This window comes from Salvelinus sp. IW2-2015, linkage group LG13, assembly GCF_002910315.2.
Source record: "Salvelinus sp. IW2-2015 linkage group LG13, ASM291031v2, whole genome shotgun sequence".
Lineage (NCBI taxonomy): Eukaryota > Metazoa > Chordata > Actinopteri > Salmoniformes > Salmonidae > Salvelinus > Salvelinus sp. IW2-2015.
Genome location: NC_036853.1, coordinates 48997604 through 49022307, shown reverse-complemented (window position 1 = coordinate 49022307; position 24704 = coordinate 48997604). Strand labels below are relative to the sequence as shown.

General features: G+C 42.0%; 1 protein-coding gene across 1 annotated transcript in view; it reads right to left on the bottom strand.

The window, feature by feature from the left end:
• Positions 1-5624: 5624 nt before the first annotated feature.
• LOC111971318 (uncharacterized) overlaps positions 5625-24704 on the bottom strand; it is a 95912-nt gene continuing 76832 nt past the window's right edge. The window contains 8 exon segments of the mRNA XM_070446025.1: positions 5625-6853; positions 7053-7183; positions 7584-7875; positions 19957-21039; positions 21920-22050; positions 22377-22448; positions 23276-23387; positions 23863-23913. Of these exon segments, the coding sequence (XP_070302126.1) occupies positions 5663-6853; positions 7053-7183; positions 7584-7875; positions 19957-21039; positions 21920-22050; positions 22377-22448; positions 23276-23387; positions 23863-23913 (3063 nt within the window). The 3' untranslated portion in view covers positions 5625-5662.

Here is a 24704-nt window from a genome sequence, read left to right as displayed (position 1 = left end):
CGGATACTGCTGGTAATTCAGGGCCGCCTCTACGTCTTACTAATGGACGCCCGAGGTATTTAGTATACATCACTTCTGATCTCACCCTATTCTGCATACACATGACAGCGCATTAACCTATATACTGTACAATTACTGTCACACGAAATACAGTGCATTTGGAAAGTATTCAGACCTCTGACTTTTTCCATTATTTTTTACGTTACAGCCTTATTCTAAAATGGATGAAATTGTTCCCCCCCCCCCCCCCCAATCCCCATGATGACAAAGCAAAAACAGGTTTTTAGAACATTTTTGCAAAAGTATTTTAAAAAAACACTGGAAATAAACACATTTACATAAGTATTCAGACACTTTACTCAGTAGTTTGTTGAAGCACTTTTGGCAGGATGCACTTGAGTCAATTTCAAGTCTCATTGCAAAGGGTCTGAATACTTATGTAATTAAGGTATTTCTGTTTTTTATTTTTAATACATTAGCAAAAAGAATTCTAAACCTGTTTTTTCTTGTCCATTATGGTGTATTGTGTTGTAGATTGATGAGAAAAAAAAAGTATTTAATACATTTTAGAATAAGGCTGTAACATAACAAAATATGGAAAAAGTCAAGGGGCCTGAATCCTTTCAGAATGCACTGTATACCTACACATCCCACACACTAACAAACACCTACCGTACACGTCAAAATAGTTTAGTAAAGTTTGTGTGATGATGACTTTTGACTATATCTGAGTTATTTTTACACACATATTTTATGTCCACAAGCTGATTAACAACAATGATGAAGTCATTCTGTAACTACAGTATCGGACTCAAATGTAGTGAGGATGGGTTTATACTCCATGTTGAAAGTGTGTTTTTATCTGTGGTACGTTCTGAGGGAGTGTATGTCTGTAATCTGTACACCTGTTCTTCGCATGTTCCGGATGTGAGAAGCAGGAGGGTCCAGACGTGCGCTGGTGAAGGAAGAGGGGTGTGGTGAGGGTCTGGGGAACCCTAGGGTAGTGATGGAATGATTGATACTAACTCTGACACTCCGATGCAGTTTTCAAAGCACTACTGATTCGACACAACTATCGATGCTTGATCAAAGTGCATACACTACACACGTGACGATGACATTCGAAGCTTCGGACGTCACACTACCATCTGACCAGGTGTCCGGAACTGGTGTGCGCGCGTTAAGGTGCTAGTCAGAACTAGGAAACTCTGACATTTCTGACTTGCCAACTGGTTGTAGTTATACGCGTGGCCATGTCAATTTCCGAGTTTCCTAGTTCCGACTAGCATCGTGAACGGAGCATGAGAGCGCATACCTCTGTTGGCAGCATTAAAAAATATTAGTCTAGATATTTCACTTTCTTAGTAGGTGAAAGATAGCTTGGCGTAGAGCTATATGGCAGATGAATGTATCCTGAAACTGTAGCACACCTTTAAGAAACCTAATCATGAAGCCAGTGGCTGCCAAGTGACCATCCTGCTTTTCATTTATGACATGCTGAAATGGCTGCTGCGTATACCTTAAATGTAGATGCAGCCCTGCCAGCATCTAACAAACACCTCAAGAATACAGTTCTTTTCTGCGCAAGATTCTGAAGCAACACCCTGCTCCCTACACCACTGGCAGAACACGCGCCACCGTGTGTCATAGGTTGACGTGGTGGAGGGGCTCTGGCACTCTGTAAGATGTTAACAACAGAGGGCTCAAGATCTAAACCAGACCATATTCGGTGTTCAGTGGCCAGGCCACAGCTGCAGGCGGGAGGAATTCGGATACCACAGTGTTCAGGTTCACTGAGAGGTGTCCAGCCTTAGTGAGGCCAGATTCTTCTTGTGGGGGGGACCACAACAGAATGGACACTGGGTCGCGATCCTTGAGCGTGTGTAAAGGGGAGTGGGTTGCGATATTTGGATTTGGCTCTAAGCTTTCCCTGTAGTCTAAGAAGTCATGGAGCCCCAGCTGGTCCAAACTCCACATCAACATGCTGGAGTTGAGAGAACTAACTCTGCTCAACTTACTCCCACAACTGCGGGACATACGTGCTGGTACAGACAGACAGCGCCACAGTGGTAGCGTACATAAACCACCAAGGGGTTCTGGGTTCCATCCGTCTCCACCAGATGGTACATACCCTTCTGTTGTGGCCACAGAAGAATCTGGCCTCACTAAGAGCTGGACACCTCTCAGTGAACCTGAACACTGTGGTATCCGAATTCCTCCCRCCTGCAGCTGTGGGCCTGGCCACTGAACACCGAATATGGTCTGGTTTAGATCTTGAGCCCTCTGTTGTTAACATCTTACAGAGTGCCAGAGCCCCCTCCACCACGTCAACCTATGACACACGGTGGCGCRTGTTCTGCCAGTGGTGTAGGGAGCAGGGTGTTGCTTCAGAATCTTGCGGCATAAGAACTGTATTCTTGAGGTGTTTGTTAGATGCTGGCAGGGCTGCATCTACATTTAAGGTATACGCAGCAGCCATTTCAGCATGTCATAATGAAAAGCAGGATGGTCCACTTGGCAGCCACTGGCTCATGATTAGGTTTCTTAAAGGTGTGCTACAGTTTCAGGATACATTCATCTGCCATATAGCTCTACGCCAAGCTATCTTTCCACCTACTAAGAAAGTGAAATATCTAGACTAATATTTTTTAATGCTGCCAACAGAGGTATGCGCTCTCATGCTCCGTTCACATGCTAGTCGGAACTAGGAAACTCGGAAATTGACATGGCACGCGTATAACTACAACCAGTTGGCAAGTCAGAAATGTCAGAGTTTCCTAGTTCTGACTAGCACCTTAACGCGGCACCAGTTCCGACACCTGTCAGATGGTAGTGTGACGTCCGAAGCTTCGAATGTCATCGTCACGTGGTATTGCCACTTTGATACAAGCATCGATACGTTGTGTCGAATCAGTAGTGCTTTGAAAACTGCATCGGAGTGTCAGAGCTTAGTATCAATCATTCCATCACTACCCTCAGGGTTCCCCAGACCCTCACACCCCTCTTCCTTCACCAGCAGCACGTCTGGACCCTCCTCCTCCTGGAAGAGACAGGTGATACAGATTACACAGACATACACTCCCTCAGATACGTACACACAGATAATAAACACACTTTCAACATGGAGTATATACCCATCCTCACTACATTTGAGTCCGATACTGTAGTTACAGAATGACTTCATTKTTGTTAAACCCATCATGGTGGACATAAATATGTGTGTAAAAATAACTCAGATATAAGTCAAAAGTCATCATCACACAAACTTTACTAAACTATTTTGACGTGTACGGTAGGTGTTTGTTAGTGTGTGGGTATGTGTAGGTATACAGTGCATTCTGAAAGGATTCAGGCCCCTTGACTTTTTCCATATTTTGTTATGTTACAGCCTTATTCTAAAATGTATTAAATACTTTTTTTTCTCATCAATCTACACACAATACACCATAATGGACAAGCAAAAACAGGTTTAGAATTMTTTTGCTAATGTATTAAAAATAAAAAACAGAAATACCTTAATTACATAAGTATTCAGACCCTTTGCAATGAGACTTGAAATTGAGCTCAAGTGCATCCTGCCAAAAGTGCTTCAACAAACTACTGAGTAAAGTGTCTGAATACTTATGTAAATGTGTTATTTCCAGTTTTTTTTAAAAATACTTTTGCAAAAATGTCTAAAAACCTGTTTTTGCTTTGCATCATGGGGATTGGGGGGGGGGGGGAACAATTTCATCCATTTTAGAATAAGGCTGTAACGTAAAAAAATATGGAAAAAGTCAAGAGGTCTGAATACTTTCCAAATGCACTGTATTTCGTGTGTACAGTAATTGTACAGTATATAGGTATAATGCGCTGTCATGTGTATGCAGAATAGGGTGAGATCAGAAGTGATGTATACTAAAGAGTCTCAATGAAAGTCTTAGACTGAAAAGTCCCATTTTATGTTTATTAAACATAAAAGAGTTAAATACAACATATATGAAAACCGCACATACACGCATCTCTGTGWGCTTAGCAGACATCTCAGCTTGGATGTCGGCCCACCACCTCAAGCTCAACAAGATGTTGCTGCTCTTCCTGCCGTAGAAAGCCTGCCCGCTCCAAGACCTCTCCATCACGGTTGACATCTCCACTGTGTCCCCCTCCCAGAGTGCAAAGAACCTTGGCGTGACCCTGGACAACACCCTGTCATTTTCGGCAAAAATCAAAGCAGTGACTCACTCCAGCCGTAGAGTACGACCCTTCCTCAGACAGGAAGCGGCGCAGGTCCTAATCCAGGCGCTTGTCATCTCCATTCTAGACCAGGGTTTTCCAACTCCCCCCCCCCAGGTGCACGTTTTGGTTTTTGACCTAGCACTACAAAACTTGATTCAAATAAACCAACTCATCATCAGCTTTGTAGTGCTTGGGCAAAAACCAAAACGTGCACCCAGGACCGAGTTTGGGAAACCCTGGTCTAGTCTACAGCAACTCTCTGTTGGCTAGGTTCCCTGCTTGTGCCATCAAACCCCTGCAACTTATTCAAAATGCYGCAGCCCGCCTGGTGTTCAACCTTCCTAAATTCTTCCATGTCACCCCGCTCCTCGGCACACTCCACTGGCTTCCAGTCAAAACTTGCATCCACTACAAGACCATGGTGCTTGCCTACAGAGCAGCAAGGGGAACTGCCCTTTCCTACCTTCAGGCTATGCTCAAACCCAACACCCCAACCCGAGCACTCTATTCTGCCTCCTCTGGTCTCTTGGCTGTCCCACCMCTACGAGGGATCAGCTCCTTCTCAGCCCAGTCAAAGCTCTTCTGTTCTGGTACCCCAATGGTGGAACCAGCTTCCCCCTGAAGCTAAGACAGAAGAGTCCCTGCCCGAACGTTGCTGATAAGTACTTTAATGAGGGAAAATGTACTTGCTACGACTGTGTTATGTGGTTGTCTCACCCAGCTTTCTTAAGATGAATGCAAAAATTGTAAGTCGCTCTGGATAAGCGCWTCTGCTAAAATGACCCRAAATCTCAAATGTAATGTCTCAACAAAAAATCTGCATGAATTTGACAAACTGCATTATTTTTCTAATTGAAAAGTGTCTTGGGAAAAAAATCAAGTAGTTGAATGGAAGTAATGAAATAGGCATTTGTGAACATCATATAGCCTACACAGTACAAACACGATATGTAACAGACTTTTTACGCTTATATATGCCTTATATCACACAATGGCCGTGTCCGAATACCCATAGTAGCGTAATAAATAGTATCCCGAAAAATACAATTCTATAGTATATGAAATGTTTAAAATAGTACATCGAATGCATCATCTATTGTGTGATTACGTAGACTCCYGCCATTTGTTCATTTTGGTACAGAGCATTAATTTATCTGATGATCAGCTGTTGTCAAACACGTGAGTGGGAAAAGGTGAGTGAATTCTACTAGATCCAATGCCGAAATTAGTATGCAGTTTGGGTATTATGGCTAGTATGGGTATTCGGACAAGGCCACTGTCTCAATGCAATATTCTACACAGGAATATTCAACACTGAAATCTGTTACTCTTGTTATTCCAAATGAAAATGTATCTCTGTCTTTAATGCAAGGTTTGATCTAAATGTCAGAAGCTATCGAGTGAAATGGTTACTTTTCTATAKTATAGAGTCAAATGTTTTTTCTGCTTATGTATCCTGAGGTAGCTCCTCTCTGAGAACCTCTTCCCACAACCTTTCTCCTGTGTGAAACTTCAAGTGCATCATCAGCTGGTTCTGGTGGGAGAACATCTTCCCACACTAGGGGCAGCTGAATTGTTTCTTCCCTGTGTGGATCCTCTGGTGCCTCTTCAGGCTGGACGAGTGGGAGAAGCGCATGTGACACTGGGTACAGCTGTAAGGTTTCTCCCCTGTGTGGACCCTCTGGTGGATCTTCAGGTTCCAAGCCAGGGAGAAGCGCATGTGACACTGGGTACAGCTGAAGGGTTTCACCCCTATGTGGACCCTCTGGTGGATCTCCACCTTCTGAGGGCAGTTGAAGCCTTTGTTACAGAACATGCAGAAGAACCGTTTCTCCTTATTACCGCCTGATGTTGCTCCCCCTCCCTGAGCCTGGGCTCTAGCCCTGTCGTTTGAGTTCAATACCTGATCGAAAAGGGCACGGTTGTGTGAATCGGAAGGTGCCATAGACGTGGACACTGGGTCGCGATCCTTGAGCGTGTGTAAAGGGGAGTGGGTTGCGATATTTGGATTTGGCTCTAAGCTTTCCCTGTAGTCTAAGAAGTCACTCTTGTTTTCCTGAGAGTGTCCTTCTCCTAAGTGAGTCTCGTCTGCATTCCATGTCAGAGGAATGTCACCCTCCACTTTCACAGTCACCTCATCTATGACCAGACCCTCCCCTTTCTTATCTAGACACATTTCAGAGTAGACACTACTACTGTACCGGTTCCAGTCCCCTCTCATTGAATTAGTCTGTGTATCTAAGCCCACAGGCATGTCACCAGGTATCATCTCTGTGTCTGTAGCGTATGAACAGGACGGATCATTGCCAGTCTGTAACGCATCACCTGAGTCCTGATGGAACAGAACCGTCCTCGGGCTCCCGTAAACTAAATACTCTGAGCGGGGAGCAGGAGGACCGCCCAGTCGCTCCAGCACCGTTAAAGTCTCAGTGTCTGTCTCTGACTTGAGGACGGTGTTCAGCGTTCCACTGACCTCCGTGATGCTGCATTGGGCCCTGGGCAGTGCTGGGGCGAGGGTGGGGACCTCCGTAGCTACAGCAAGCACTCCAGTCTGGATGTCTCTGCTGTGTGGTGGGTCCTCCTTTCCTTCATACCTTTCCAGCTTGAACCCAGGACCTGCAGCCTCTGCATCTGCAGACTGRCACCAGAAGAGAGGAGGTAATTATCGGTACATGAGTAGAATTGGATAACAATGTCATAGGGAAGTCTCACAAGCTCTCCTATGGCAGATAAATCAGGATGTACATGTAAGCAAGTGAATAGCTGAGGGTAGCCTTTGAAATAAACGGGCCACATTTGATTTATTGTAATTTTTTATGTTACACTATTACACTAACCGCTTTCACGATAACATGCTGGGTGGAGGTTCCCCTGCCCTCATCTATAACTATTGGTTGGTCATCTCTCCACACGTTGTGTCCTACTGGCTTCACAAAGCTCCTGTGGCCTCCAGTGAGATGTCCTTCACCTAAGACAGTGATTGGGGGAAAAGAGGTAGTTAAATTAGGTACTGTCCATGCTTAACGCTATATTGTACACTATTGACAATATCTACAATTGGCAAGGAGGATCTAAGGTAACACTTATCATAACATATTGATATACTATTTATTGATGGATKGATTATGTTCCATGCATCAGATTATTTTWATTTAGTATGACAATCGGAAATWMAGTAAATCAAGAATCTGAGTAGAATATGGTATTGTGTCTTTGTGCAAGAAGAATTTGTTCTTAATTGACCTGCCCTGTAAAAATAAAGGTAAAATAAAAGAATTATGCAAGATGGGAAAGTATTGCATACTATCCAAAAACTGACCAAGAACCAAGGCCCCACAGCCTCGACCTTCTGCAAAATCAAAATGTACCTCTTGCCATTCCTCTGTACCGGTCGAGGATTTTGACACTACTGGGACGACTAGCGAGGACGCGCTCTCGAGTTGTCCTCTCTGCGCGCTCCCGTGCAACCTTCAGTTCTTGTAGCTGTAGTCTCCTCCGCAATGCCCTGTTTTCTTTCTGGCTTTGAGTTATTTCCAAACGAAACACTGCATAGTCGTCGTCTACGAGTTTACAGATCTCTGCAACGGCTGCATTCGCTAGCACCTCCATAATGGAGGCTATTTGAGTGTGAAAAACCATACATTTAGCCATTGTTAGCAGCTATCTAGCATTACTATCTACCAACCAAGTTCTGTCTCCAACGCGAATTAAATACTACCTGGGTGTAAGTATGTGAGGCTATGCAGTTAAATTAGTAATATTCTGAGTTCCAGGGTGTTAATAAACGTCTAAATAACAACAATAAAAACACTAAGGTACGAAATTGTTGTTGGTCAATGTTCACTTCCGTTTACACTGAAGAGAACGGATCTAATTGGTCGGCGTCATGGCTCAAAATGGCGTCTTTAAATKAAAAACGTATGCGCGCTGTTCTTTGAATTACGTTACTGCTTATTACATGACACATCAAATCTCATATTCATGGTCAGTATCTTTCAAGCTGAGAGCAGACTTGTTTAGAAAGAACAGTGTGTTAACAAGAATAGAGTAGAAAATAATATAATTACTTTATTCCAACTACATCACCTCAGTAAGGTAAATATTGATACCCAACATCAGCGGTATTTACAGAGCCACTGAACAAGCTGATTGGCACGTGTGTTTTTCTGTTGCTCATTAAAAAAAACGAGATTTCAGTCTTAGAGGTGTGTTTCCTCACCGATTCCGCATTTGGTTAATGATTAGCCCCCATGAAACACTGTAGACGCAGGATCCTAATTCACGTCCTCAAAATCCCCATAATGAATCTAACTAAGATAACTAAAATCTTTCATTCATTTTGACGTTTTTGCCGAGGGGGTTTTAGTTGCACAATTTTACATTAAGGAGCTGATGGGCAGGTCTGTCTCACCGTCTATGCTATTGGATAGAGCACAGCCACTGCAGATGTTCACCCCGTGTTAGTGAGCAAATGGACATAGTCAAATCAAAACCCAACCTTCATTTACCCGTTGTGATGCACGGATGTTCCAAACTCCGTTTTAGAAGAGACTGACTTTATGACCAGAAGCATCCTATTTACACTTTGTAGTCCATTTTCACACTAGAATAACGGTTTCTGACCCGTTTTCAAAGGGATTCATTGCTTTTTAAAGGCTGTCGCTCTTTAACTCTTACCCTATGAGGCCTGGAGCCTGCTGGTTTTCTGTTCTACCTGATAATTAATTGCACACACTTGGTGTCCCAGGTCTAAATTTGTYCYTGATTTAGAGGGTAACAATGACAAAGTACATTGGAACTGGCTTCGAGGTCCAGACTTGAGTTTGAGGGCCCTATATTATGTTCTGTATATGTACAGTCACCTCCATAATTATTATCACCCTTGATGAAGATGAGCAAAAAAGACTACAATTAATAATTCAAATATTGAGCTACAGTGCCTTCAGAAAGTATTCACACTCCTTGACTTTTTACACATTATGATGTGTTACAAAGTGGGATTCAAATGGATTTAATTATCATTATTTGTCAACGATCTCACAAAATACTCGGTCAAAGTGGAATAAAAATGCGATTTTTTTTAAATAAATGGAAGATATATTATTGTTTATCTTGATGAAATAAGTATTCAACCCCCCGAGTCAATACATTGTAGAGTCTTTCTGGGTAAGTCTCTAAGAACTTTGCACACCTGGATTGTACAATATTTGCTCATTATTGTTTGTTTTAATTCTTCAAGCTCTGTCAAGTTGGTTGTTGATCATTGCTATATAGCCACTGTCAAGTATTTTCAAGCTGATTTAAGTCAAAACTGGAACTTGGCCACTCAGGAACATTTCATGTCGTCTTGGTAAGCAACTCCAGTGTATTTAGGCAATTGTCCTGCAGAAAGGTGAATTGGAACAGTTGCCAATTCCTTATAGGAGAACAGTTGCTAATTCCTTATATAATTGTGTTTTATGCTTATTACACATTTATAAAACAGACWAGACAGGAACTATAACGATCTTCGGCTAAAATATTGTTAGCGGTACCCCAATGCCGCGCGCCACAAACTCAACATTCATTTCCCAGAATCAAAGTTYATTGATACTCTTGTTTTAGTAGTGTCTGCTCTGGACGCAATTAGTATAGTTGAGACATAAAAAGTGTGTCGTTTTGAAAAGTTAACTTCTCCTCTATTACAGTATAATAAATGTCTCAATGTGTTTTGGTGTACATATGACCGATTCTGGTCGACCAAACAAATTCAAATGGAGAGTTGAACTCGCTTGTCAGAGAGAAAGATGTGATCTCTCAACTTTGTTAACGTGAAAGGCAGGGAAGAGGTTTGGTGTGCGTGTAAACCAAAGAGGAACAGGCGAAACGAGAGATTTCACTTGCTAAAATATGTCCAAAATAAGGCCAATGTGTTTCTATGGGCTTATTTTGGGGTTTGTCGACTGCATTGCGGCCTTTGGGACAACGACTCCCATTATTAGGACGGAGACGTGCATCTCGTCATTATATACAAATCTCTGGTGTAGGCTAAATGGGAAGGTGCACACAGCACAGAGGAGCGAAGGCGACGAGACCAAACATACAACATGAGAACAAGCGTACATAAATGCTCATAAAAACTTCAAATTAAGTCGATATCGCAGCTTCTACCCGCAAACCATAAGACTGCTAAACAAGACTGTTAAATAGCGAATCGAATGGCTAACGTTACCCGCTGCTGCTACTGTTTATTATTTAGGCTGTTGCCTAGTCAATTTAACCCTACCTATTTGTACATAGGCACATCGACTAGGTACTCCCTGTATATAGCTATGTTATATTTAATCATTATTGTTATTCACTGTGTAATATACCTCGTGTCACTATTTCAATGTTTCATTAAATTTTTTAAATCTTTAACTCTACATTGTTGAACAAGGACCCTAAGTAAGCATATCACCCCTCCTTCTTCACCAGCAGCACCTCCTCTTCCTCCTGGAAGAGTGATACAGATTGCACAGACATACACTCCCTCAGGCATGTACAGTCGTGGCCAAAAGTTTTGAGAATGACACAAATATAAATKTTCACAAAGTCTGCTGCCTCAGTTTGTATGATGGCAATTTGCATATACTCCAGAATGTTATGAAGAGTGATCAGATGAATTGCAAAGTCCCTCTTTGCCATGCAAATGAACTGAATCCCCCAAAAACATTTCCACTGCATTTCAGCCCTGCCACAAAAGGACCAGCTGACATCATGTCAGTGATTCTCTCGTTAACACAGGTGTGAGTGTTGACGAGGACAAGGCTGGAGATCACTCTGTCATGCTGATTGAGTTTAATAACAGACTGGAAGCTTCAAACGGAGGGTGGTGCTTGGAATCATTGTTCTTCCTCTGTCAACCATCAAGGAACACGTGCTGTCATCATTGCTTTGCACAAAAGTGCTTCACAGGCAAGGATATTGCTGCAGTAAGATTGCACCTAAATCAACCATTATCGGATCATCAAGAACTTCAAGGAGAGCGGTTCAATTGTTGTGGAAGAAGCGTTCAGGGTGCCCAAGAAAGTCCAGCAAGCGCCAGGACCGTCTCCTAAAGTTGATTGAGCTGCGGGATCGGGCACCACCAGTACAGAGCTTGCTCAGGAATGGCAGCAGCAGGTGTGAGGTCATCTGCACGCACAGTGAGGCGAAGACTTTTTGGAGGATGGCCTAGTGTCAAGAAGGGCAGCAAAGAAGCCACTTATCTAAGGGAAAACATCTGGGACTGACTGATATTCTGCAAAAGGTACAGGGATTGGACTGCTGAGGACTGGGAATAAAGTAATTTTCTCTGATGAATCCCCTTTTCTGATTGTTTGGGCATCCGGAAAAAAACTTGTCCGGAGAAGACAAGGTATAGTTAGTGAATACGCTACCATCAGTCCCGTGTCCATGCCAACAGTAAAGCATCCTGAGACCATTCATGTGTGGGGTTGCTTCTCAGCCAAGGGAGTGGGCTCACCTCACAATTTTGCCTTAGAACACAGCCATGAATAAGAATGGTACCCAACCATCCAGGAAAAGTTTGGTGACGAACAATGCCCTTTTCCAGCATGATGGAGCACCTTGCCATACGGCAAAAGTGATAACTAAGTGGCTCGGGGAAAAACATCAATATTTGGGTCCATGGCCAATTAACTCCCCAGACCTTAATCCATTAAAGCGGGTGGACAAACAAACAAAAACCCACAAATTCTGACAAACTCCAAGCATTGATCATGCAAGAATGGGCTGCCATCAGTCAAGATGTGGCCCAGAAGTTAATTGACAGCATGCCAGGGCGGATTGCAGAGGTCTTGAAAAAGAAGGGTCAACACTGCAAATATTGACTCTTTGCATCAACTTCATGTAATTGTCAATAAAAGCCTTTGACACTTATAAAATGCTTGTAATTATACTTCACTATTCCATAGTAACATCTGACAAAAATATCTAAAGACACCGAAGCAGCAAACTTTGTGGAAATTAATATTTGGTCATTCGCAAAACTTTTGGCCACGACTGTACACATGCATAACACAGATAACAAACACATTTTAAACATGGAGTGTTTACCATTTGTGTGGATATGTGTAAGTATATTTAGTAGGCCAAGGATGGGCAATTGGCAGACCCAATTTTGTAGGCCTGCAGTTGAGACCCGCCTGGGGGGGGGCCCAGGCGGGTCTCAACCTAATGTTGAGAGTTAGTATAGTAGAATACACAAAGGTTAAAGTTCACATTTTGGTTGGATCAACTGTTTTCCTCAATTAGCCCATGTCAGCAATTTTTTTTTTATAGATTGTTAAATTAGTCTAGCTATCTAAACTTGTAGTAATCATTGTCAAATTACCAACAGGGTTCACATTTATTTTTGTTAGTCATTCACTCAGATATATTCAAAACTGCAAATATTTCTCTCTACCCTATGGCAAAATCTGTAGAAAAGCAGCAAACATCCTTTAAAACTGCAACATTGTCTCTACGCCCCATGACTAAATGGGTATTTCAGAACATAACTTCATATTCTGAGGCCCACTGTATTTTACTGATCTGGCTATGCCATGCCAACGGCAGCCTAGGCTGTAGGCTAGTTCATTTACAGCAGACAAGATATGCTTATAATTGCTGTGCCATTCTTTTATTATATATAACTTTATAGTGAGAAGAATAAGTGAACATAGCTGAATAAAATAGAAAGGATATTTTGATCTAATGAYTGCCGAGCGAGTGCACCATGGAGCGGCTATTCTGTGTTGAATGTAAAAAGTGATAATTTGAAACCTGTCCTATACACTTCATTTATTTGCTACTTTAGTTGTGATACAAACTTTAGAATGACTTACAAATCAAAACATATTGGCTGCATGATGCGACTATTGTCTGATGATTTGAAAGTCGCAAAAAATGCATGGGCTCTGTTTCTTGCCTAGACTGTGTACACTGTTCATTAGTCTCTTATTCTGTGCATTCAAATTGCCATCGATAAAATGCAATTGTGTTCRTTGTTCGTAGTTTATGCCTGCCCATACCACAACCACACCGCCACCATGAGGCGACGCCATACATGCTGTTTGCCATCTGCCCAGTACAGTTGAAACCGGGATTCATCCGTGAAGAGCACAYTTCTCCAGCATGCCAGTGGCCATCTAAGGTGAGCATTTGCCCACTGGAGCCGGTTACGACGCCAAACTGCAGTCAGGTCAAGACCCTGGTGAGGACGACGAACACTCACATGAGTTTCCCTGAGACGGTTTCTGTCAGTTTGTTCAGAAATTCTTCGGTTGTGCAAACCCAGTTTCATCAGCTGTCCAGGTGGCTGGTCTTAGACGATCCCGCAGGTGAAGAAGCCRGATGTGGAGGTCCTGGGCTGGCGTGGTTACACGTGGTCTGCGGTTGTGAGGCCAGTTGAATGTACTGCCAAATTATTTAAAACAAGTTTAGAGGTTTTATATTTAMATTTATTTATTTAACTAGGCAAGTCAGTTAAGAACAAATTATTATTTACAATGACAGCCTAAGCTGCCAAACCTGGAATAATTGTGCGCTGCCCTATGGGACTCCCAATCACGGCCAGTTGTGATACAGCCTGGATTCGAACCAGGGCATCTGTAGTGACACCAAGCACTGAGATGCAGTGCCTTAGACGACTGCGCCACTCAGGAGCCCATGGTAGAGAAACAAACATTAATTTCTCTTGCAACAGCTCTGGTGGACATTCCTGCAGTCAGCATGCCAATTGCACGCTCCCTCAAAACTTGAGACATCTGTGGCATTGTGTTGTGTGACAAAACTGCACATTTTAGTGGCCTTTTATTGTCCCCAGCATAAGGTGCACCTGTGTAATGATCATGCTGTTTAATCAGCTTCTTGATATGCCACACCTGTCAGGTGGATGGATTATCTTGGCAAAGGATAAAAGCTCACTAACAGGGGTGTAAACAAATTTGTGCGCAGAATGAGAGAAATAAGCTTTTTGTGCATATGGAACATTTCTTGGATCTTTTATTTCAGCTCATGAAACCTGGGACCAACACTTTACATGTTGCATTTACGATTTATTTGATTTCATTCTTCATTAATGTAATCACAATGTTCAGTTGAAATGACAGATGCACTCACCAACAGTAGGGACATCTTATTGATAAAATATGGATTTGGGCTAATACACCATCTGATGACGTAGAAACTCAATGAGGGCTGATTTAGACTTAGGAAATGTACGCCTTTCCTATGCACTTYTGAAGCCTCAATCAAACCGACAGCTCAGTACATCAATGCTGCGTAACCATTTTCAATATGTAATCCAACATGTTTATATATTTTTTTATTTAACAGACTCGTTAGAATATATCGAGAGAACGGGTTCAAATTATTAGTGATAAATGAAAGAAAGCCATCTAAATGTATACATATTCGCCTCCATTTCAGCACCAATTAGTAGATTTAAAAAATACTCTGATCTTGTAGATTATTTAGGGTAAGGAAAGTATTTATGAATCACAAAAAACTGGTTTGGAGAGCCTTGACACACAAAATATGAATGAATCAAAAATACAGTGGTTGGATTCATCCTGAAAGTTGCCATATTCAAGTTAAATCRATAAGATATTGGAAGGTGAGAAAATTGTACAATCGGGGTTCAACAATATTCCTATAAATACGTTATCCCTCACTAATCATGGAATTGTAGCCTAATGTCTGGTCCAGTAATCATGAACTGTGCACCAGGCTCCAGGTTTAAACTGCTACGTGTGGTCTGAGTTCCATAATGATTCAAATAGGCTACATGTCCCAAATTATTGCACAACGTTAGCCTAATATGATCCACTAATGCTAGCGACCTCACTGGAATCACTACAAGGATGTGACAGAAGGAAAGAAAAGTTAACGGAATGGCAATGGAACAATATGAAATGTAGGCTACAATTGAAAGAAACTAACAACTAAAGTGACAGTTATAAATGAATGTGGGTATTGCTGACACAGAGGCTCCCGATAAATGATCATATTAACATGCTATAACTGTAAAAAAATAAAAAAGATAAACTGAGAAAAAGGCTGGGCATATAATTAAAAACATTATATAGAGCATAAATCAACTTGGTAGGTTGGGCGCTTCAGAAAGCTTATAGCTTGGGTCTAAAAAATTTCACCCCCCCCCCCAACTATGAGGACATAGGCCTTCAATTAACATTTTGAATAACGACACAGGTATTTTGAGGTAGGCTACGTTTTCATGAACCCTAAGGCAACTTGTGAAAAATAATTGATTGGAGAGCCTTACCACACGAAAGAAACAGTGCTTTAATTGCCTTAAGGGTATGTGGGACAGGTAGCGTCCCACCTCGTCAACAGCCAGTGAAACTGCAGGGCGCCAAATTCAAAACAACAGAAATCCCATAATTTAAATCCTCAAACATACAAGTATTTTACACCATTTTAAAGATACACTTGTTGTAATACAGCCAAGTAGTTCCGTTTTCAAAAAGGTTTACGACGAAAGCGCACCAAACGATTGTTAGGTATGAGCCAAGTCACAGAAAAAGACAGCCATTTTTCCAGCCAAGAAGAGCAGTAACAAAAAGCAGAAATAGAGATAAAATGATTCACTAACTCTTGATTGATCTTCATCAGATGACACTCATAACTTCATGTTAACAATAACATGTATGTTTTATTCGGTAAAGTTCATATTTATACCCAAAAATCTGAGTTTAGGCGGACGTCTACTGTCTCACGGCAAAAAAGCCTGAGAAAAATGCAGAGCGCAAAATTAAAATTAATAACTATGAAATAAAATTACTATAAAAATCAAACTTTCATTAAATCACACATGAAAGATACCAAATTAAACTACACTGGTTTGTGAATCCAGCCACATATCAGAATTCAAATATGGGCTTTCGGCAAAAGCATACGATCGCTATTATCTGAGGATAGCACCATTGTAACAAAGAGAGATAAGCATATTCAACCCTGCAGATGCGGCACAAAAACGCAGAAATAAAAATATAAATTCATGCCTTACCTTTGACGAGCTTCTGTTGTTTGGCACTCCAATATGTCCCATAAACATTCACAAATGGTCCTTTTGTTCGATAATTTCCGTCGAATATATTTCCAAAATTCCATTTATTTGGCGGCTGTTTGATTCAGAAAAACACAGGTTCCAACACTTGCTCAAACGTGACGACAATATTCTTCAAGGTTACCTGTAAACTTTGCCCAAAACATTTCAAACTACTTTTTGTAATACAACTTTAGGTACTTTTTTTAAACGTTAATAATCGATCAATTGAAGACGGTGATGTATGTGTTTTCAATTAGAGGTAATAAACCAACTATTGTAGTCCTAGTCTGGCTCTTCGCCCTCCTACACAACTATCTCAGTGACGAGCAGTGCCTGGTATGAACCTGAACCTCTCACTCTATTCACAGCCATGGCGATAATCATTCTCCACTCATAAAGCTAAAGTGTAGAGAATCTCTTCTCTAACCTAATATCTTCTCAACGCCACCTTGACCACATTTCCACAATGGTTAAGCGGCGGCTAGCAATGGTCATCGTCGCGGTTCTAGCCAAATTTGTTTCCTACATACAACAATCAAGTGATAAAAGTAAGTCGTACGCGTTCATATATAAAAATAAAATATCTGATCATGGGTATATGTCCTCGGTTTCGATGTCTAGATTGAGTCCTTTATTTATATTGTATAACAAGATAGCACTTTATGGTCAAAATAATGTACATTTGTTTTGAGCGTCATTAGCAATAAGCATAATTGAATATAATGTAGAGAGAATGTAAATGGAGAGAGTATATGTTTTGGAGGAGATGATGATTTTTCGCAGATCATATATATAACTCAAGCAAAAACAAACACTATCTCGTCTAACTGTCATGAGCTTGAAAGTCTTTTAGTTACAGCAGAGTATATATAAACGTGTATGAATAATATTATGTAATATACATTAAGATGTGCACACATCCATATGCTGAGAGAGAGAGACAACTGTATGACGACGTACACAACAGCAGCAAAGTCGTGTAAATACACGACATATTGGGAATAAAGGTGACCTGTAATTACCCAATGAGACAAAAGTGGACGGTGGCTCTATGATTGAGCATCTAAAAAGATAGACAGTCAAGTATGTCTGGTGTTGGCTAGAGCGGACTTGCATTAATAGTTGACTGAGAGCGTGCGCCGTGCCGCAAGAGTAGCACAAGGATTTGACCAGTTCTTGTGTGAGAAAGCGTTATTGGCACCACTCTTCCTCATATAAGGACACCAGTCTCCGGACGAGTTCTGGCGCGGGAAAGCGCAAGCTCTTTCACACGTGATATTATTCTAGAACATATCTTCATATCTACGGTAGAAAGCTGTAGTAATCACACAAAAGACGCTAAACAGTTCCTCTCATGCCACTTTAGGTAAGGTGCTTTCTAATTATTATGGTAGGATTTAGTTCGCAGAATTGTATTCCTAGGAAGAGAACATATTTGAGTCATTTAGCAAAGCCGGGCGTTGGAATTTTCTTGCCGTAAGTTCAAGAGTTCATTCCAAAAATCATTGCTAATATGGCAGAACAACTAGCACCCAAATGCCTAGTCAAGTTTGCAAGGAAAATCACCGCACAGAAACGAGACAGTACACATTTCGCTGGGTGCGAGTTTGTGCATTCTGGCTGGAGGGTCATTGTCAACGAAGAATAAAGCCTGCCAGAAGGTACACAGAGGGAGGAAGGATGGTCTTCGCTTGTTCACGCACTATAGAGGCGTTGAGATTTGCCTGCAAGTGAACACAAGCTCAGTCCGATGATGCATGTACAACGAGCCACCACTCAGACCATGAACGGACTCCACTTCAATATCGATTTGTGCTGCTCGAAGAAGTACAAAGGCTCACTCTGTGTAACGCTCCCATCACCAGTTCCTTTTGACATAAAACACGCAACCATAGACCTATCTGGTGAGACAAACACGTAAGACTCAATTCCAACAGTGAACTGGAGCGACTTTTATGTCCGGAGTAACCCATCTGAATATAATGCTGTGCACAAGACCGGTGTGAGAGGATTTGTGTGGAGCCCCTAAATAACAAAGCAAGTGTTGCCCCAAAGGTTACATTGTCTGGGTCGAAGACTGACCTGCCTTACAACAAGGCCTACAAGTTGCCTCAGAATCACAGCTCATCTCAGCTAAATTTGACACAGGTCTGAGACACTGAATTGGAGTGGGAATTTGGTTGCCCGTTCTTGGTTGTAAAATGAGGGTAGACTTGTGTTTTGTTTTTAGACCTAAAGATCTGTATACTGTAAACCTGTCCCTGCCAGTGTGATGCGGATGTACGGCAATGCCTGTGGCTAGGTAGTGATGTAGCACATGTGCCTGCCACTAAGCGAGGACGATCAGCTGTCCGAGTTGTTAATTGTTCTATTAGTTGTTTCCTCCATTGTGGTCGGAAGGTGTAGCCGCGGTCTGAGTCTCCTTGCTGCTCCTCACGGCTCACCATCGAATCTCCTTTGTATGCGGGAATGTGTCTTAAAAATAGTTTCTAAAAGAATATAACTGAAGGTAGAAGCCTAGTGTTGAATTTGTTTATTTTATTGTATTACTCCAATTTGGGGGAAAGGAGGTAGTAGGGTTTGGCGTGGCAATTCTATAGTATCAAATGCTATCTTTCTCAAAGCACTAAAGGATGTAATGTATCTCTAGTATGAATCAAGGCTGTTCAGTGTTAGGGAGGACCGATCAAGTACTTTTGGCACTACAGCACTGCCCGACTTATTTGGACAGGCTATTTCCTACTTTACATAAGCGACTAAGTAGAGGTTGTCAATTTTTATAAATCAATGAGGCGCTACCCTTCTCAAGATGTGGAAAGACGGGAAATCAGTAAAACAAGCAAAAATCGCCGGTAGAAAAAGATTAGGTTGCTAGACATTGTCATAATTTTTAAGTATAATCTAAAATTCTTGTGCATGTGTATATTACTGGTCACGCAAAACGATTAGACGCTCTCTTATGTCTGAATCACAGCTTCAACCCACCATCTAAGAATCTGGCGCTACTGCAATCGAGAAGTCTGTTTGCTTAGTTTCCTTTAAAGGAGAGGACCCTCCCGTTCTCCACTCACCTTAGGGCCCTATATTTAAGCTTTTCTTTGGTGTTTTTTCAAAGCTAGTAGAAAGCGCTTTTAGTGTCCTAAGTTTCCGTAATTGTGACTTTAATTGCCTACCGTCTGTTAGCTGTTAGTGTCTTGATGACGTTCCATAGGTGCATGTTTCATTAATTGTTTATGGTTCATTGAACAAGCATGGGAAACAGTGTTTAAAACCCTTTACAATGAAGATCTGTGAAGTTATTTTGGATTTTTTACGAATTATCTTTGAAAGACAGGGTCCTGAAAAAGGGCAGTTTATTTTTTTGCAGAGTTTTTCAGTGAGTCTATTTAAATACAAAAATGTGGAACTGAAATTGAATGGCATGGTCAATACACGTGCATTTTCAAATTCAACACTTTATCATTTTAACTAGAGCGCTGAGTATCAGGCTATTAGCGAATTGATGCTGTTAGCAAGTTTGGCAGGCTTCTACGCCCATCAGCGCTATTAATTTACAGAGGCAGTTTTGAGTACGTGGATTTAAACGGAGGTCATGACTCGTTTACTGCTAGTCTGGGGGTAATACTGGGCCCTCTCGCCAGTGTGGACCTTCAGGTGCATCTTCATTGGTGCTGGTGGGAGAACCTCTTCTCACACTGGGGGCAGCTGTAGGGTTTCTCCCCTGTGTGGACCCTCTGGTGCCTCTTCAGGTTGCAAGTCTGGGCAAAGCGCATGTGACACTGGCTACAGCTGTAGGGTTTCTCCCCTGTGTGGACCCTCTGGTGGATCTTCAGGTTCCAAGCCTGGGAGAAGCGCATGTGACACTGGGTACAGCTGAAGGGTTTCACCCCTATGTGGACCCTCTGGTGGATCTCCACCTTCTGGGGGCAGTTGAAGCCTTTGTTACAGAACATGCAGAAGAACCGTTTCTCTTTACTWMCGCCGGATGTTGCTCCCACTTCCCAAGCCTGGACTCTAGCCTTGTCGTTTGAGTTCAATACCTGATCGAAAAGGATGCGGCCGTGTGAATCGGAAGGTGCCATCGACGTGGACACTGGTTCGCGATCCCTGAGCGCGTGTAAAGGGGAGTGGGTTGCGATATTTGGATTTGGCTCTAAGCTTTCCCTGTAGTCTAAGAAGTCACTAGTGTTGCCCTGCGACTGTCCTCTTAAGTGAGTCTCGTCTTCATTCCATATCAGAGGAGCGTCGCCCTCCTCTTTCACAGTTACCTCATCTACGATCAGACCCTCCCCTTTCTTATCTAGGMACCCTTCAGAGTATACACTACTACTGTACTGGTTCCAGTCCCCTCTTATTGGATTAGTCTGTGTATCTAAGCCCACAGGCACGTCACCAGGTATCATCTCTGTAGCGTATGAACAGGTCGGATCATTGYCAGTCTGTAACGCATCACCTGAGTCCCGATGGGACAGAACTGTCCTCTGGCTAGGGTTACCGTAAAGTAAATACTCTGAGCGGGGAGTAGGAGGACAGCCCAGTCTCCCCAGCCTCGTTAAAGTCTCTGTCTCAGACTTGAGGATGGCGTTCGGCGTTCTACTGATGTCCCTGGGCTGCGCTGGGGTGGTGGTGGGGTCCTTCGTGACTACATGGGGCGCTCCAGTCTGGATGTCGCTGCTGTGTCGTGGATCCTCCTCTCCTTCAGACCTCTCCTGCTTAACCYCAGGACCTGCAGCCTCTGTATCTGCAGACTAACACAAGAGGAAAGAGGTTATTATCGGTACACGAGCTGAATTAGATTAAAATGTCATAGGTAAGTCTCACAAGCTCTCCTATGGGCGGGGCCATGCAGAGACCCCCCAAAATGCCTCAGTAGCGAAAATAAATAACGAGCATAGGCCTATTTATTTCTGCAAMAACTCACTCACTCATCATCACAAATTGTAAGCAAGCTAGTTACAGTGACTTCTGAAGACATGATTGGCATTGGGCATTGGGAAAAGAGGTTGGGCTATAGGCTGATCATTGGTGTTGATGATTGATGTAAATCTGCTAGTTAGCTAGCTCGATTTATTTTACTGATTGTGATTTACCTCTGTATTTCTGCCTGTCTCCGCTGCTTGTATCAGCCAACCAGACCAAACATGGACGATGATGTATGCTAAATCATGTGTTATCAAGTGTTAMATTTTTTATTATTCTGCTGTGGCAGCACTGTTGCTATTTAGTAGCAATCTCCGTACAGGGCAGACTGGGAAATAGGCACAACCGGGCGTGCGCAAGCTCCGTACAGGGCAGATCAACAGGAGCAACCAACAGGCGCAACCAACAGGGTGGGGAGTGGCAAGCTTGACAACAACTTGCGATCAGTGCGTACTGAACAACAATGACAAAAAAGTATACAACATTTTTTTTTTTTGGAAATTATACCACCACCCAAAAGGACACTTTGGAGACTGGAAGGGCAAAGGGGCATGTGCTCTGCACAAGTGGAGCCCTATCTGTGCACATGCCTGCTTATGGCAGATATATGAGGATGTACATGTAAGCAAGTGAATAGCTGGGGGTAGCCTTTCTGAAATAAACGGCCACATTTGATTTACACTTTCAATTCAACACTATTACACTAACCTCTATCACAATAACGTGCTGGGTTGAGGTTCCATTCCCCTCAWCAACAGTGATTGGTTGGTCATCTCTCCATGTATTGTGTCCCACTGGCTTCACTAAGCTCCTGTGGCCACCAGTGAGATTTCCTTCACCTGAGAGAGTGATTGGTGCAAAAGAGGTGGTTCAGGTTAGCTACTTTCAATGCTCAACACTACATAGTGGATGTAATCTAACACTTCTCATAAGTTCTTGATATAGGCCTACTATTTATTGATAAATGTATTGTGTTCCATGCATCATATTGTTTTCATTGAGTAAATAATAGGAAAAACAGTCAATCAAGAACCTGGTTAGGTAAGTAATCAGGGGACTGGGGGAATTATTGAATACTTTCGCAAAAACAATTTGGGTAACACGTCTGAACACATGTGCATAAGGGAACGGGAGTGCCCCTCAGCATCGGCCTGTGCAAATGTACCTCTTGCCATTCCTCTGTATCGGTTGACAAGCTTGACACTACGGACGACTGGCGAGGACGCGCTCCCGTGCTACTTCAGTTTCCTGTAGCTGTATTTCCTCCGCAAACCCCTGTTTCTTTCTGGCTTTGAGTTATTTCCAAACGAAACACTGCATAGTCTCGTGCTTCTACCAAGTTTACAGATCCTGCCACGGCTGCAATTCGCTAGCATCTCCATGATGGAGGCTATTTGAGTGTGAAAAAACCAATACAGTTAGCCATAGCTAACCTTAGCAGCTAGCTAGCGTCACCTATATACTATCTATCAACAAAGTCCTGTCTCCAACGCAAATTAAAAGACTACACGTGGGTAAGTATGTGATGCTGAGCAGTTAAAATGTATCATATTTTGAATATCATGTGTTTTAATAAACGTCTAAAATAACAACAAGAAAAACGCTAACTTGGAAAATATTTTTATTGGTCCAATGGTTTACTTCCGTTTACACTGAAGAGAAAGGACGTTATTGGTAGGCGTCATAGCTCAAAGGGTGTGGGCTAAATGAAAGGGAATGCGCGCTGTTCTTTGAATTACGGTACTATTTTTTTTACATTACACATCAAATCTCCTATTCATGATCAGTATCTTTCAAACTCAGAACAGACTTGAAAAAAGGGCTAGCTGGAACTCGTCTGAGCGGTCGGTTATGAATGCCATCACCCGATAGTACTAAAGTTGTATTGATTTAATTTTATGAATGAAGAAATGTAAGAAAGAAATACAGTCCAGGTGCATCACTACTCCCATTGAAGATCTATTACTGTATGTATTGATTTCATTGTATAAATGAAGAAAKAATAATAACCAGGTGCATCACTATTCTATTACTGTATGTAGGCTATATKTATTTCTCCCTTACCTTGCTCCCCCATCTTTAGTCCACTCAGCAGGTCAATGCTCTCTGGACCGTCTTCTATCGTCTCCTCTTTGACCAGCAGCAGATCAGGCTTCCCATCCTCCATGTCTACTGACTGTAAGAGATACAGAGTGAGAGGATGTTGGATCAAGAAATCTGATATGAGCCCCCTGCTATGGAGCATCTTCTGATTGGGCAATGAGGAATTGCTATGATTACTATGCAAACATGTTAGTTGATTTGATTACTTGACACTCTTTAATGGTTTGATTATTCWAGGGCATGCACAGACTTAAGACACATTTAACCAAGACCTGGGTTTATCCACAAAGAATCTCTGAGTAGAAGTGCTGATTGATGATCAGGTTTCCATCTGTCTACATAGTCTTATTTATTATTATCTAATAGGCACTCCTGCTCAGAGTTGTTTCTCTAACACCTCTTATTTATGAAGCATGTGACAAATGACATTTTATTTGATTTTGAGTTCACAGTGGGCTCACCTCAGTGAGACTGTGTGTGGTCCTGTGATGCTCAGCTGGTTCCTCTGTGGGTTCAGGAGGAGGTATAGTCTGGTTGTCCTCCATGACCATGGTCCCCTCAGGGTTCCCCAGACCCTCTTCACACCCCTCCTCCTTCTCCTGGAAGAGASRGRTGATACAGATTACATAGAACAAYACTCCCTCAGGTACGTACACACAGATAAACACACTTTCAACATGGAGTGTTTACCCATCCCCACCTACATTTGAGTATTATACTGTTACAGAGTGACTTAATTGTTATTAAATCCATCATGGTGGACATAAATATGATGTTGTGGGTAAATATGAGTCAGCTATGATAAGTCAAAAGTCATCAGACAAACCTGACTATGTGTACAGTAGGTGTTTGTTRATGTATGGATATGTGTAGGTATATTTAGTAAGTGTATATTGGTTATAAAGAGCTGTTGGGTGTATGCAGAATAGGGTGAGATCAGATGATGTATACTAAAGAGTCTCAATTAAAGTCTTAGAATGAAACGWCCCATTTTGTGTTTTTTGAACATAATCAAGTGTTAAATACACCGTATGAAAACCCCACACGTCTCAACAAAAAATCTGCATCAATTTGTTAAACTGCATTAATAGSCATGAAATCGGAAATATATATAGCCATTTGTGAACATCATATAGCCTACACAGTACAAACACAATATTTAACATACTTTTTAGGTTTATATACCATTTCTAAATGCAACATTCTRCCCAGGATTATTCAACACTAACATCTGTTACTCTGTTATTCCAAATGCATCTGGGAATCTGTATAGCCCTCTGTGACATCTGTTGATGTTAAAAGGGCTTTATGAATACATTTGATTGGTTGATTCTGCTGACAACAATGAAAATTCATATTTTTCTTTAAAGGGGAATTGCTAAATGTATGT